The 15,617-nt window shown below is 40.6% G+C and overlaps 1 protein-coding gene across 1 annotated transcript; it reads right to left on the bottom strand.

The window, feature by feature from the left end:
- Nucleotides 1-99: 99 nt before the first annotated feature.
- On the bottom strand, nucleotides 100-14,846 carry LOC137868369 (1-phosphatidylinositol 4,5-bisphosphate phosphodiesterase delta-4-like). Its single transcript, XM_068705115.1, has 16 exons — nucleotides 14,645-14,846; nucleotides 11,633-11,730; nucleotides 11,235-11,393; nucleotides 10,214-10,442; nucleotides 9,966-10,095; nucleotides 9,520-9,751; nucleotides 8,683-8,884; nucleotides 8,162-8,306; nucleotides 7,281-7,433; nucleotides 6,248-6,418; nucleotides 3,932-4,088; nucleotides 3,322-3,438; nucleotides 1,880-2,058; nucleotides 1,623-1,755; nucleotides 1,298-1,447; nucleotides 100-1,137 (listed from the first exon to the last, which is right to left on the bottom strand). The coding sequence occupies exons 2-16, from the start codon at nucleotides 11,649-11,651 to the stop codon at nucleotides 1,046-1,048; spliced, it is 2,268 nt and encodes a 755-aa protein (XP_068561216.1). The 5' UTR covers nucleotides 11,652-11,730; nucleotides 14,645-14,846; the 3' UTR covers nucleotides 100-1,045.
- Between the last annotated feature and the right edge of the window lie 771 nt (nucleotides 14,847-15,617).

Here is a 15,617-nt window from a genome sequence, read left to right as displayed (position 1 = left end):
TACACTGTAAAAGGCTCATAAAACACATGAGTGCATACTGTTAAAGGAGGGAATGTGGATTGAAAGGAAGGTGTGTTCAGTGAAAAGTATTTTCGTATTGGTTGTGATTAAGAAACTTTAATATTTAAAGTGAATAAATTAACTTCAATGAGTCAAAAGTGTTTTGAAATGACTGAATGTTGATCCATTCAGAAAATGCATGTATTTACAGACCCATATACATACATTTACATAATACACAACATTACCTTGTGGAATTAGTTAGTAGAAATAACTCAAGCAGGCACGTAATCGTAGATTAACCATCATAATGCAAAGTTCTGAGCAACTCATAATAGTAGGTTTATAATACTGGTATTTGGCAGTTTTTTTCACGTCCTGTTATTACACATATACAATACATTTACAGGCAGACGGGTATATTTTTACATTCTAGACATGCAGTCATCCTTCATGTTCCCTCATTGCCCAGCCAATTAAAAAAACCTGAGGGCAATATTTCTATAAAAAGTTGAATTTAGTCTAGTTTAGTTTATTTTGTCTAGTTTCTTGGTGAATTTGGTAAAGGGCATGCATCAACCCTATTTCATAATGACTCTCTTTAACTGATTCACTCTAGTTGAAAGGAGTCCTCGATTACAAAAATTCAATATCTTGTTTAAGTGAATAATGCTGAGAAACAAATAACTTAGTCTGATTTCTGACACATTACCTGCTGATTGCTATTTTAGAGGTGCAATGTGTACATCCAAAATTTGGCTAAACTGTAAAATGACTGTAAAAATGAGTTGAGAGACGGTCAAAGTAACACTGTTATCTTATAATCTTAACGTTTACATTTAGCTTGCTTTGCTCAGTTTTAGCAAGACTGTAGTAGCAAGAAAACATAAAAACCATATAGCAAATCCGTTAGGAATGTTTGTCCACGACAATGTTTAGTATGGTTTTGCTTCTTTATATACATGCTGTTCTCATCCTTCGTCAGGCAAATGAGGACACAGGACCGTGGTCCACCTCTGGCCTCGTATCCTCACATTTGACTTCCTCATGTGAGCTCTGAGGTGTTGACGTTGACAAAGAGGGAGGAGGGAGGGATGGCTGTTCCATCTCTGGAGAGCAGGTGAATGTGACGATATCCTGGAAAGTAAAGACGTCCGGAGGAATTTGGATAAGCGAAAGCTTTCAAACTGAGTGGCAGGAGTTCTCCTGCATCTGATATTTGAGGCAACATATGACTTAATCTACATATTTAATAAATACTGCAGTGAGCTGTAACTGTGCTGTTCTCTCTGCTCACCTGCTTGGATGCACGTAAACGGAAGAGTGAACTGTCCAATGAAGTCGTTCCTGGACGCCTTATCGTAGTCCTCCACCTCGAAGCGCACCAGGGCCAGCTCAGGGGCGTGGACGACAAAATTTAAAGTTTCATTCCACACTGGGTTGAAACCTGCAGGTAGAGGGCAGTAGAGGAGGGAGTATGACCAACGGGGAGGCGGCTTTTTTTGAATCCCCACATTTTAGTTTTCACATTCATTTTTCATTCACATCCTGACCCTCATATCAAAGAAAACATATGCAAATGAAATACACGCATTATGTTTATTAACTGAACATGCTCTCACCATTGTTGTTAATGTGACTGGTCTCTTCCTTGGCCTGGTCCTGTGGCACCCCATAGATCTCCACTCTGACCAGGGGGTCTACAATAGAACCCTCTTTCTGATTCACCTTTGGGAGCTGCTGCCCACTGATCACCTGATAAACACACAAGCAGATCTGCGTATTAGACACAGACTCCACTGCCCTGTACTCTCACACAGAAGAAAATATAGCATTTTTTTTTTAGTTTGCAACCTCAAACCAACAAGCAGTTTTGAACCTGTATGGATAAGCGGAGCGGTTTGTAGCCTTGCCGCTCCTTGGGCTTCTCTGGGCTGAACTGAGTGCTGCCGTCTCTCAGGAAGTCAGGCTTCAGGACGTAGCCGCAGCAGCCGTTCTGCCTGAACAGCCCGTCATTCAGATCCATTTCCAGACCAGCTGTCTGGAAGTTCAGAGCCACTTAAGGAAGAGAAAAAAAACAAAAACAGAAGGGAGATAATGTAATTAACTGTGATTTGTTTTCTTCTTCTTTTGGTTGGCTGCATCACATGATTTCCCAGACCCAGATTCTACAATCTCACCATCAAAGTTCATGTGAGAAGTCCAGAGCAGACGGGTCAGTTTAATCTGTCACGTTAAACTCCTCCAGCTGCTGGGTGATGCTCCGTCTGACCCAGACCTCCTAAATTATAACTAAGTATATTTACTCAAGGACTTTACCTAAGTAACATTTTGAGGTGATTGTACTGTACTTCAGTATTTAAGTACCATTTTATGCTACATTATACTTCTACTCTTCTGCATTTTGAGGCAAATATTGTCATTTTTACTCCACTACATTTATTTCATAACTTTAGTCTCTCGCAAACTAGATTAATAATACAAAATATAATTCAACTCATAAATGATGACATTTGTTTGGAGATTAAACTGCCTAGCGGTATATAAAGTAATTAGAATTAGCTCCACCTTTACCAGTTGCAACATTAAAGTAATGAACACATTAATCCATCAATAATTATAATCAAATAACATAACATACATTATTCTGAAATGGGCCATTTTGCATGATGAATACTTTTACTTTTGGTACTTTAAGTTTATTTCAATGCTAATACTTTTGTACTCTAACTATTGTTTTAAAAGTTAAATCTCCTTAAGTGTCAGTTTAAAGTTAGTACTGGATCACATTTTAAATTTGTGTTTTAAGTTTTGGTGCAACACAATTTAATAAAACCTGGGTTTAGAGTAAAAACTAAAGTGACATTAAGGTAAATTAAAAGGTAATCATTCTTAATTTAAGCTAGTTTTAAAGTTTGCAACATGATTTAAAGTCAAACGAGGATTTAATCAGGTTTAAAAATTAATCCTTAGACGTTCAAAATACAGAAACAGTATTATTTTATATTGTAGTTGCAAGTGCTATTCATGTTTGGCAAATTAAACTGTGCTAATTGATACTGATCAAATCCATATCCATGCCCAGGGTCCTAATACTGGACTATAGGGCATTTATTCCAAATGATTGAATTTCTGATCCTGAAAGTGCTTCAACTCAAGCGGCTGAAACATTACAAGCAATCATGTTTCCAGCCCCATGCTGAAGTGTTGGAGGGGCTGTGGACGTCAGAATACTGAGGTATTAAGTTTAGAAACGGGAGACATTGGTGACTTTTGAGGCACCGTTTACATTGAACCAGCAGGGTGCGACCTCCCCCTCACCTATCTGGCAGCCCACGTTCCACATCTCCTGCGGGTTGTAGTTGGAGGAGTCAGTCCTGAGGCCACCGGGGTAGATCCTGCTCAGCTGCCGTGTGTTGTACTGCACAAAATCTGTCCCTGAAGAGAGGTTTGCAGAGAATTAGGCCACTCAATTTCTATAGCATGAACACAGAGAAATCTACTCATCCTCCATCGACTCAGACATAATTATAAATAATATAATGTACACAGAGAAATCTACTCATCCTCCATCGACTCAGACATAATTATAAATAATATAATGTACACAGAGAAATCTACTCATCCTCCATCGACTCAGACATAATTAGAAATAATATAATGTACACAGAGAAATCTACTCATCCTCCATCGACTCAGACATAATTAGAAATAATATAATGAACACAGAGAAATCTACTCATCCTCCATCAGCTCAGACATAATTAGAAATAATATAATGTACACAGAGAAATCTACTCATCCTCCATCGGCTCAGACATAATTAGAAATAATATAATAATGTAAAAAGAAAGATACACTTTGTTACACGTAGATAACATATCATAAACATAAAATGAATGTGTAATTGTTCCCTTGTGTTCTTGTTCACCTGCTTCCTTAGCAAGCCTCTTGGTCTTGGACTCAGAGAATGAGGACATCTCACAGCATTTGGCGTGTGACCGAGCATGCTCAAAGCCATGGAAGTGCACACTCTTGCAGTAAACCACCAGGTCTGACAGCTCCCTGGACAGTTTGGACTTGGATTTCTGCAAAAGTGGAGAATAAAAAGCAAAATGAGTCAACAATCGAATCATATTCCCATCACTTTAATTAATAGCATCTATGGCGAGAAGTGGCCACATGGTTCGAATGTAACGCTGTAAATTAGAGCCCAGTGATTAAATAATAGTTATCTGGTTATTATTTTTACTACTAAAATGAAATTGCAACTTATTAGTGTAAAACAGAATTAAAAAAAATAAATAAAAAATTGTAATTTGTCTCAAGTTGAAACAAAACTATTATTAGTCTTAATTAAACAAGGACCATGCACACACAAACAATAAATGAATCTCAACATGAGAATAAATGATTTATCTGCAGTCCCTGGGCAGGTACACAGAACAATCACCAGACACTAAAAACATTCATTTACATGGAGCACCATTACACACTCTCTATCACACTGACAATTATAAGGCAAGTCTACAAGCACACATCCACAAATGAATTAATAGCAACACATTCAAGATTGAATACTTTATGGCCATATCAAGATGATCAATTGGAATTTGTCCTAGTGAACTCCCTTAAACAAAGACAGGGAAAGACAAACATAGTAAAGCCACTGACTCATAGAGAACATTATGCATTAAACAAAGCAAAACAAATATTCATACCCATAAAATAATCATAAAAGCATAAAACAAATGGACAAAATAAAATCAAACACATAAGAACTCTGTAAATAAATCACTAGCACCTGTTAGGTAATTAGCAGCAACATCAAAGGACCCAGTAGATAAGGTGTTTCAAGCATCTGCCCTTATCTAACCTGCTTTTCTGCACCATGGGAAAAAGAATGAACGTCTTTTACGTTTTAAGCTCAGCTGGAAGCGTATTGAAATGCTTGATGGCGATGAATGAAAAGCAGACTGTGCACAAAAAAATAGTAAATAGCTGGATTTAAATATTAGTTTATTTAGTTTAACTTGTTTGAAATATTGCATAATCTTGAGGTAAGAGCTGCTCAATCAATGCTTCGGAATTTTATTGTAAAAAAAATTAATTAATTATGAATTATAAAGTAACTACAACTACAGTAGTAATAAATGTCCTTATGCACAATAAAATTAAGCTTCTCAACTGTCTCATGAGGCTTGACTTATTTCATCACTTTAAGAAACCATGTACATACAATTGATGCACACAGCATCAAGTTGTTTTCAGTATCTTATATATATCTGAAGATGAAAACGTGCAACTATTGTAAACAAGCAGCTACCATGTTGTTTCAATCCTCTGATGCAGACATATTCAAATGTTGTCTGTAATTTTTTTCCCCTCAGTATGAGCAATTATTACACAACCATGTCTATATTTAGCACTATATATTATTTATATATTTGCCATACAAATATTGAGTCTTTATAGAAATTCCGTTTGTGAGTTGGAGTGCCTACTAACCCACAACAGAGGGTGAAAACAGGTGTATTCATTCAGACAGTATGAGAAAAAGAATGTGTTTTGAACATTAAAGCATGTCAACATGTTCTAGCAGACAACCCAAATACAAGAATGAAACAATCAAAAAAATAATAATATGTCCCCTTAAATATTGCTGGATCAAAGCTTTAAAGCAGTGAATAAATCTGTTAAACAACTACAATTCCCTCTCTCTCCTCCATCACCTCTAATTAAATCATTAAAGCCACAAATGCTTCCAGTTAATCTCTCACTGCCCAGCAGGGAAATGCTGACACGGAGGTTTTTCCCCACAACTAAAGAGACGCACAATGGATGCTGTTTTCTTTATCTGTCTTCTTTTCAATATCCATGTTTCCTGTTTCTTTTCACTATCTCCCTCCTTCTGCTCCAGTCTCGCCTCACTGTCTCTTATGTCCCGCCTCAGCTTCCTGTCTCTCTCTCTCTCTCTCTCTCTCTCTCTCTCTCTCTCTCTCTCTCTCTCTCTCTCTCTCTCTCTCTCTGTCTCTCTCTCTCTCTCTACAATCAAGCTCCATTCACATCTGTCTTGATTTACTATCACTCTTGATATAATCCTCTGTCGTCTCCACTTCCACTATCTATAAGGAAAATGTCTAGGCATGGTCAAATCATGCTAAAATAAATCAAGTTTCATGAATTAAAAAAAAGCATTGAGGTCTGAGATCTTACAGAAACATCATAAAGTATCAAATGGACGTACCTTCCCCGTTTCATTCAAACATTCAGCAGGTGGGTCCCCTGGTGACAGGCTCTCAGCATCATCGTTGGCCATATCTTCCTCATCACTTACATCATCTGTCAGGGTTTCGTCGACACAGTCTCCTGGACTGCTAATCTTCTTGGCCTTCAGCAGAATTTTCCCCCTCAGTTCCTACGATGAACACCAACACAGGCACAGATTGGTGAGATCAGTTTGTCTAAATGCTGGATGTGATAATTCGCCTCCACTTCATTTGCGGCATTTTGCCGTTCGTTTAGAAGTAGATTTGAGGACTTGATTAAATCCAGTTACATGAGGAAATCCATTAATGTTGTCTGAGTGTGCCGAGTTAAGGGATGCAACACGGGAAAGACCAGCATGACAAATTGACAATGAACTCAAACGTCACAGCTTTTGCGTACTTGTTGTCTTCGGTACCCAGACTACTCCTAAAGGTGGTCCATCTTCCTGCACTTTGCTGTCTCCTAACTAAATGCAGTAATGCACCACTATTAGATCGCTGAAATCCTCAATGGAATTCCTCGTAGCATGTATCTGCCATTACCCCAAGTTAGCATTGATTGTCCTGAGTGCTCTAATGGAAAATAGATTGGAAGATATACCGTGGCTATGCTTTCAAGATGAGTGGAAGATGGATGGTAAGGCACACACAGAGCCGTTCAAACTTGTTAATGATACCTAAGTTTCCCCCAGATCAGGCATGGTCTGAAAACATTTCATTCCTAAAGGTTAATCACTGACTCAAAGCAGAAGGTTCACCGAAGCTTCATATCACACTTTAAAATGTTTAATCAAACAAGAATGTAACAGCATCGCTATTTTAAGACAAAACACAAAGACAGCCATGCTAACACCGCTGTAGTAACATCTGCTATCAACTCAAAACAAAATCCTCTTTATGTACTGGTCCACTGAAGGGAAATGACACCAACAAAGTTTAAAAACCTCAAAGATTCAGGGATTTTGAGAAAACATTTGGGGCTTGAGCCCCAAACCCGAAACAGATTCTCACCTGTGGAGAAGGAAGCTGTTGAGGGACCTGCCCATCCAGCAGGGTGGTCAGTAGTGTGTCACCCAAGATTTGACTAAGATGCTTGGCCATGACTGTCTGCTGCTCCACGCCACAGTGATTCTCGAGAGACAGGATGACTGGGAAGTCCGATGCCTATCAAACAGGAAAGAGAAGACACAGTAGTGGCTTTTTTTAAATCGTATCTGTTTTCTGTCTTATTTACGTTACAGTTTGATCAGCTACTGCAACCTCAGTGGTAAAAGCACTGTATTGAGTTTCCATTAAGCCACGATCCTCCAGGACAGTTTCTGCATCATGTCTTCCTAAAGTTGAGCAGGAAAGTTTCAGTGGGATGAAATAGAGAGGTGGAGACTCGTGAGACGTTCCTGGTAGTTTTCCATGTAGGTCAGTCAGCAGGAGTACATTTGGTTCCAGGGGCAGGGAGGATTACCAACTGCTCCATGTGTGCCTCACACTTTTCTGGGCACACAGACAGTCCTGTCAGTGGGTTTATTAACTGCTCTCAGTGGTTGGCGAAAACACTTTTTTTTAAGATTACGTTTAGCGCCGTGTAGCCATGAAGATACTTTTCATTTTATTTGACTTTAGATTTTGTTTGTGCTGCTCACAACATTGAAGAATATCAACAGCAAATTATTTTGGAGTAAGATTTATTCTGGATAACCCACAGACCACACTACCAAGTTTTTATAGGGACTATTTCTTCTATTCATAGGCAAACTGTTCACAGTTAGGTCTGTAACTGGAAAATGGATTCTGGCGAGAAATTTTAACATTAAAATGAAAACCTGAATGGGCTGAACACCGCCAGGTGAAAGTGACGAAAGATGTTTTCTGTGTAATTTGGAAGTGCTGCTCACCTTGAAGGCGTATTCCTTCAGCGTCGAAATGACGTCTCTGAAAAGAATCTTAGAAGTCAAAGTGTGACCATGATACACGACGGGTTCCCCGTCACTGCCGTCCCAGCAGTCCACCTCTACACAACGGCAGCCTCTCTTCAGGGCTCTACACACACACACACACACACACACACACGCACACATGTAAGTAAACTGCATTGTTTTGTTTCAGGTATACGTGTATGTTCCATATCAATCTACTGTGTGAACACATATAAATCTAAATAAGGACGTAGACAAACTTTTAGAATTAAATACAAAAATACTGAAACCCTCTGTGTCACCCTTCCTGATAAAAAATGTTTGTAAGTGATTAGGTCTAGGTTTGCTTTTTTAAAGCTATAAAGTTCAACTCCCTGATCTCTGATCAGTTCATTAAATTAATTTCTGTATGCTTTTTTTTGATTGTCAAACCTCCAGTTCAATTAAAACAAGTAGTCTAAAACTGTGTTGCATGTGTGTGTGTGTGCAGCAGTCCTCACTGGATGTATGCCTCCAGGCTGCTCTGTCCTCGCAGCTGGTCCTCCAGGAGGTAGGTGTTGTGTGAAGAGGAGATGAAGTAGTGGCTAAGCGGCTGGCTCATGTCCTGGTGAAGCTGCCGATGCTCGGGTTTAAATACGGAGCCCTCCCGTGAGCACAGGTACATCTGGAAGCCATCCAATGACATGGAGCTCTGCTTCTTGGCTGCACAGAGGGTATCATAAAGATGGGTGTTTGCACAAGAGCACAACCCAGGGTTATATGAAGTTCCAAACAATTTCCAAATCTACCAGGACTCTAGATAAAAAGCTATTGACTTCAGTACTATTCTCAGATCAAGAAGTGCAGGTCACATGGTATAAGTCTTTGCTGAGGTGCAGGAGTTTAATAAGTAGACTGGAAAGAAAGGCATCCACACGCTCAAATTATGTGTGTTGCAAATGTTCAATCAGGTTTTAAGTCCATGCTAGTGGGATGTCTCCAGGGATGACAGTCTTTTGGTGGGTTGGATAGTCCATTACTTGTGTCCAGACAGACATAGAGTGCTGCAGGGAAAAGTCCTAAAACCAGGAAATTAGTCAGCATTTCTTCCGTTTCCCTTGTCTCAAAGTCAATGTTTTTTTCATTTTTTTATGGGTTTTTGGTTAGATTACTGAAATGAGGTCTGAGGTTAACACAAGTTTAAGAGATTTTAAAATTTTGTTTTTCGATAAATAAAATAAGTAGCTTTTAAGTGTCTAGATGAGACTAGAGAATGTTATCACAGCCTCGTTGTGTGCAACTCCTCTTGAGCTCCAGCCCCCCCCCTCAGGTATCATGTCAGCCACAGCCATCTTCACCTGATTCAGATGGCTCGTAGCGGTCAATCAGCTCCTGGGCATGCTGGGAACTCCGCTCTCCCTCCTGTTGCTCTATGCTCAGGAAGTTCTCTAGCTCGTCCAACATTAACTTCTCTCCATCTCCGGAGTAGTCCTGGAACACCTTCCACACTTCATCCCTCTGAGTCAGCATCCTATAGAAATGGACAAACTGCTCGATTTCCAAAGAGCCACTCTCCGACTTGTCAGCCATCTGTGGAAATAAAGGTGGTTTTAATACACGGTGTCTGGGTTTGGAAACAGTCGAGGAAAAGTACTGAGCTGAGTAACACTTAATTCTGTTCCACAACCTAGTCAGACCAAAATGCAACATCAGACAAAGAATGAAGGAGGTTTAATGGTCAGTGAGTCACCGGTTCAATCCCTGCCGCAACTAACGCGTTCACCAAGAAGCAGCGATAGCTCACCGTGAAGAGATGCAGAGCGTGTTCCTCATTCATGTCTACGTTCATCATCTTCAGCAGTGTCCGCACCTCTTTGAAATTCATCTTCCCGTCTTTGTTTTTGTCAGCTTTCTGAAACCAGTCCCAGACCCACCTGAGAAGACGCTGAGGGAAACGCCAGCTCACAAGTGGATGATTAGTTGAAATATAAAGAACTTCATTCAAAATGGTTATAATCAGCTGGAGAGTAATGTGCTACAGTAAAAGGATACTGGTCCAGCCTCTCCTTCTCATCCATCGTTTGAGCCTTGTGAATCAGCTTGCGCACTCCCTGGATCCAGGCATTGGCTTCCTGGGGCGAGTCGGCCACAAGGTCCACGTTGCCTTGGCGGCCGTGAAACACCAAGGTGAAGCAGACATCAGCGGGGAACTCCTCAGCGACGCTCAGCAGGACCTCCGACTGGTGGCCCTCACGCACAGCCTCCACCTCGGTAACTGAGACTGAGACATGATCGGTGTATGGATGGTTAAAGTAACAGTTCAGTGTTTGGAGGATTACGCTATTTTTATTATGTATTTTATACGCTTCTGTTTTTAGGTTTTATTGAGCTTGGGCTGGGTCAGGAAGCATTGTTGATGTGGACCTTTAAGTCCGGTTTATATCGGGCTACAACACAGCCGCATTAAACTGCTGGGGGCTCCCTGGACAAACATTTGTAGCTGGGCCCCTGATGACCCCCACTATACATGGCAGCTCCATTACTTTCCCAAACACCCAGACAACAATACTACCTGACCCCAAATGTTATGTGAATTAACTACTTTGAGGCAATTTGGTTAAGGACAACTTTATCTGGAAATGTGTACCGTGTGAACCCAACATAAACTAAGACAATTAAGGTCCTGGAAAATGATTGTACTTTAATGGCACAAATTCCTAACATTTGTAGCAAGCTATAGAGAGTAAAGGGTTTATATTGTGTTATTGTTGTTTTGTTTCTTGTCCCCCTAAAGGCTAAATATAATTTGAACATTCTAAAAAGCAGTCTGAAACTGTTATTTACCTTTCATCTCAAAAAGTTGTCTGCGGTCAGTTATTTAAAATAGAGTGTGGTCTAAGTGATTCGATCTATTGCAAAGTTTGACAGCTTCTTCGGAAGGTAATATCAATTTCACCCAAATCAGGTAAACCTTTGTGGTAGCTACCTTCGGATACAGAACCCAAACAGCCCATCATTCCAGTTTAAAGGGTAACTTAGGTCTACTCTCTGTAGAGTGTTGGGGTGTACTCACAGGTGGAGTGGCCTCTCCCTGCCCATCTGGACTTGTACCAGATCGTCAGGCCGTCCTCCAGGAGGCGGAAATGGCGTTGCTTCTTCCACGATTTTGACTTGACTTTTCTCAGAGTCGACCCCGCTATCATCACCTTGACATCTGGGTCATCTTGGATACCTGCGCCGAGTCACGGTTAGGGTTAGTATATGTATGTAAAGTATGTAATGTAAAAAGGTCATGTCATACCTCAGATACTACACAATCAGACAAGAGTTAATGCATTGTTCTGTTATTACTGATTCAGGAGATACAGACCTAACACTGAGTTCAACTTCTATTAGATCCTAAACCATTCAAATTGCAAAATCATCACAATTTCTCTTTACTCAGTCTCTCAGTGGATAACATTTACTCACGTGAACCTTCAGGATCCATTGCTATTCCTGAATCATGCCAATGGAAATGTGTTGCCAGAAAGAAGGAGATGTGGGCGAATTGTTCCAGATGCTTTCCCCTGTTTCCAAACAAAATTAATGTTTGTAGAAGCTCTGTGTTCATTCAACTGACGCTTAGAACCTAAATACAAACAATAACCGCACAATATTTATGAATATTTGCTCAGCACACTCTCAGCAACACCCTGTTTTCAAATTGAAACAGTTCTACAAAACCTCAGTACACCTGCCTCAACCTTACTGTAGAGAAGTTGTTGTTTAGCTGATCAGTTGGGTAGTCGGGTGGTGAAGGGAATCTATTACTATTATTTATTTTTAACTGTAAGGTCTGGACTCAAACACCTGAGTTGGCAACTGACTGCTCTGCCAAAGTGTCCCTGAGTAAAATACTCTGCTCACATGAAACAGTTAAAGGAACATTAAAAAACAAGAGGATACAATCTGCAAGGGTTTAGTAGACCATGGGCCCTAAATGCCAAGGTATTTTTAGGACGAGTCAGCATTTAAATCCTAATCCACTCACACCATCTTTAATCATTCATGATGTGCAAGCAGAGAAGATTTTGCGTAGCAACTCCTGCAGTCTGTCTGCTGACAAAGAGAAATCACCCACTCAGCAGTCTATGCAATCAATAGCAGACATCAAGAGAGATTTTATTTTTAATTTAATGTAACTGCATGTGAGTATACTGCAATCGTTCTGAGATAATGATGTGGTTCATGGTTTCCTGAGGATGCATCCTGTGATTTTGAATCCAGCGCCACAACGAGGTTGATACAAGGTTGGACACAGACGGTTGTGTTCCCCTCAGAATGAATTGGAACGACTTTGATGATTCCCTTAACTTTCGTCTACCGCCGCCATCTGGTAAAATCATATTGTCCAATACTTTGGTTTATGACCAAATACCTGCAACGCTAACAAGATTCCCATCCACCTCAGCTAGTGTTTAGTGCTAATTAGCTCATTTTAACATGGTAACTCCATGGTAACACCTGGCTGTCAACTTTCGGTGACACTGTTCTATGACGCCGATATCTGTAATGCATTTGGCACTATAATCTGCTTATAGCACTGCATTATGGTCATAAGCACTCATAAATACTCATAATGATTTATAACAATAATCATAACACATCATAAAGCACTTTATAAAGACTTATACCGTCAGGTATCATAATACTTCATAATTGCTGGTCACTCACTGACATCTCTTTTTTGCCAGGATCAGTATAATTCCCACAGTTGTAATACATTATGAAGGTTTGATCAACAAAAGTGAAAACAACTGTCTGTTATGACCCTTTATATACAGGTAAAGTAGAAATTGTTTCAGGAATTATATATATATTTTGAGTCAATTGAGACTTTAGATATTTTTTTGGGGGGGCATCACATTAGTGAAATGTAAATGTCCATCAATCAGTTGTTAATCTTCAAAAGGTTGTGTCAACTTGGAGTACTCAATCCACAGCCTATGGTTATGACCCATTACTTTTTTCAGATCACTTAAACCAAACAATGACCCATTAGAGTAACTTATAATCACATTATAATGCATTATAAGAGTGATTATAATGCATCATACAAAATATTATAATGAATTACAACTATGGGAATTACTATGATCCTTGCAAAAACAAAAATGTCTGAGTGACCAACAATCTGACTTGGCCTTTTAAGTCATTATAAAATGCTTTATAATGTGCTATGATTGTTGTTATAAAGCATTATGGATCTTTAGGAGTGCTTAGAACTCCAATTGTGCCACAAGCTGATTATAATGCATTATTAGTATGTTATTAGTATTAGTAAACCGAATGAGACAAATGAGCAGCAGACCTGCTGCTTATCGCTCAAAACCGATAGACTCCTGCTATCTCTGGCGCTCGCTGATAAATGTGGATGAAACACTTCCGGAAAGAGAAGGTTTTCTAAAGTCTCTATATCTGTATTCCTGTCTGACAGCTATCCTTTCCTTTCATTGTCTCCTGAAACAACAAGATCTAGTCTTGGGTTCTATGTGATTCATAACCCACTGTACCCCCCCCTCCCTGGCAAGTTTAGGAGAAAAGAAGCCAGAGTTCTCACCACAAGATGATTGATGCGATGCAAGGAATGCTTTTGCAGTTACACACAATTTAATATCACACTCCTGCTGAAAAAAACAACTGACTGACTGACTGACCATGAAAGCCATGAGGCTTATTTTCCACAGCTATTTGCTCCATATAAACTTGTTGTGCTTTCACTGCAGGGCCACGTCAAAGACGTTCTTTATTTCCCATCCGAGTTCTTTTAGAGTCTATTTCACTGCTGAAAGTTCAACACACCCTCCTCCATACTTAACGTGCAGACTTTTGAGCTGCAATTAGGTCACATTGTGTTGTTTTATTTTTGGGGCCATGCATTTTGGATGGGGAGCGCTCTCCTTAGGCGAGATGAGTCACACAAGGCCACTTCCTCAGGGAGTTCACTGACCACACACACACACACACACACACACACACACACACACACACAAAGTACATGACTAACGAGCGCATTGGGAGTAAACAAGACAGTCATGAAGACCAACAGCTCCGTGCTTTTATCCTGTGTACCTCTAGTGTGTAGTCTAGGTTTAAATCTGTTTTATCCAACATCGTAACATTCCACTTCCCCTGTACAGTGGGATCTGTGTCCTGATATTAACTCATGACTGCTTTTTTGTCCTCTTTTCCTGCACACAATTATGTGAAGAATTCCACACACAAGTGAACAGGCAGTGCCGGTCCATTAAAAATCCATATATAACTCTGGCTAGGAGAAGGACGACACAGTAAATTAGAACCAGAGGCAGAAATATGAGACATAAAAGCATCACAGTAAAGCCCATATGCAACCGCATATGGGCTTTACTGAAGGAAGGAAGAATGAGTCAGTCAAACTACTATATATATATATATATATATATATTTTTCCTTACTTACCAAAAGTGAAGATCTCACTGGGGATATTGTGAGTCAGACCTCCAGAGGTGGGTATTCTTCAGGAGACGGCTCTCCCAGAGAGGGCCTCAGATACTGAAGGGTATAGGACCCTGGATGGCCGACCCCGAGAGAAGGCTCAGGGATGTGTGTGTGTGTGTGTGTGTGTGTGTGCGTGCTGAGATCCAGACTCGAGGAGAGTCCAGAGACTGTTAGCTGAGCTCAGGGCCTTAAAAGACTGGGAGTGTCTTAAGGGAAATCTGGCTCAGCCTCCTCCCCTCTCACTGCCGGGTCTGGGAAACCTGAGTCCCTAGTCACTGCTGCCGCACACTGGTACGCTCTGCTCCTGCCCCTCCTCATCCTCCTCAACAGCTCCCCCCTTCCTCCCCCCCTCCACAGCCTTCCTTCCTTTCCTGCCACTCCCTCACTCCGCCATCCGCAAACCCCCTCTCACTGCATCTGGTGGGGGTCACTCCCCTCAGCCTGCTTCGCCCCGTTCATTCTCCCTCATCCTTTGGGTAATCGCTGATGCTCTGCAGAGGGACCCGTGTTCCTGTATCAGCACTGATGACGGGGTAATACAATTCTTGGAAAAGAAGGCTCGCTGTGCCGGGGGAAAGAAGCCCAATCGTAAAACAATGAGAAATACCCTTTGTGCCTGAAAAAAAACGAATATCCTGAGATCTGATCTCAGAAGATTGCGATAGTCCCGGTCAGGGACGGTAAAGGGCTGTACTGTAGATCTTGGCAGTACGCCACATCCTGCAGAGCAGAGCCTTGATTAGGTAGACAATCTTTTAGTTACACTTTTGATATATATTTCTTTACGGTCCAACATGCACGTGAAACTGCATTGATAAGTGTTGATATGCAAATAAATCATGGGTGAATACGGATGTCTGACTCACAAATAGCATCGTAAACGTCACTTTCCCTCCAACCAGTCGTACTAATGCACTCCTCCATTTGAAAGGAA

Source organism: Cebidichthys violaceus, unplaced genomic scaffold (genome assembly GCF_023349555.1).
Source record: "Cebidichthys violaceus isolate CVI_PGR_0920_01 unplaced genomic scaffold, fCebVio1.0.p SCAF_11, whole genome shotgun sequence".
Classification (NCBI taxonomy): Eukaryota; Metazoa; Chordata; class Actinopteri; order Perciformes; family Stichaeidae; genus Cebidichthys; species Cebidichthys violaceus.
Note: the sequence above shows the minus strand (reverse complement) of the source record. Positions and strands in the feature narration are given on the sequence as shown.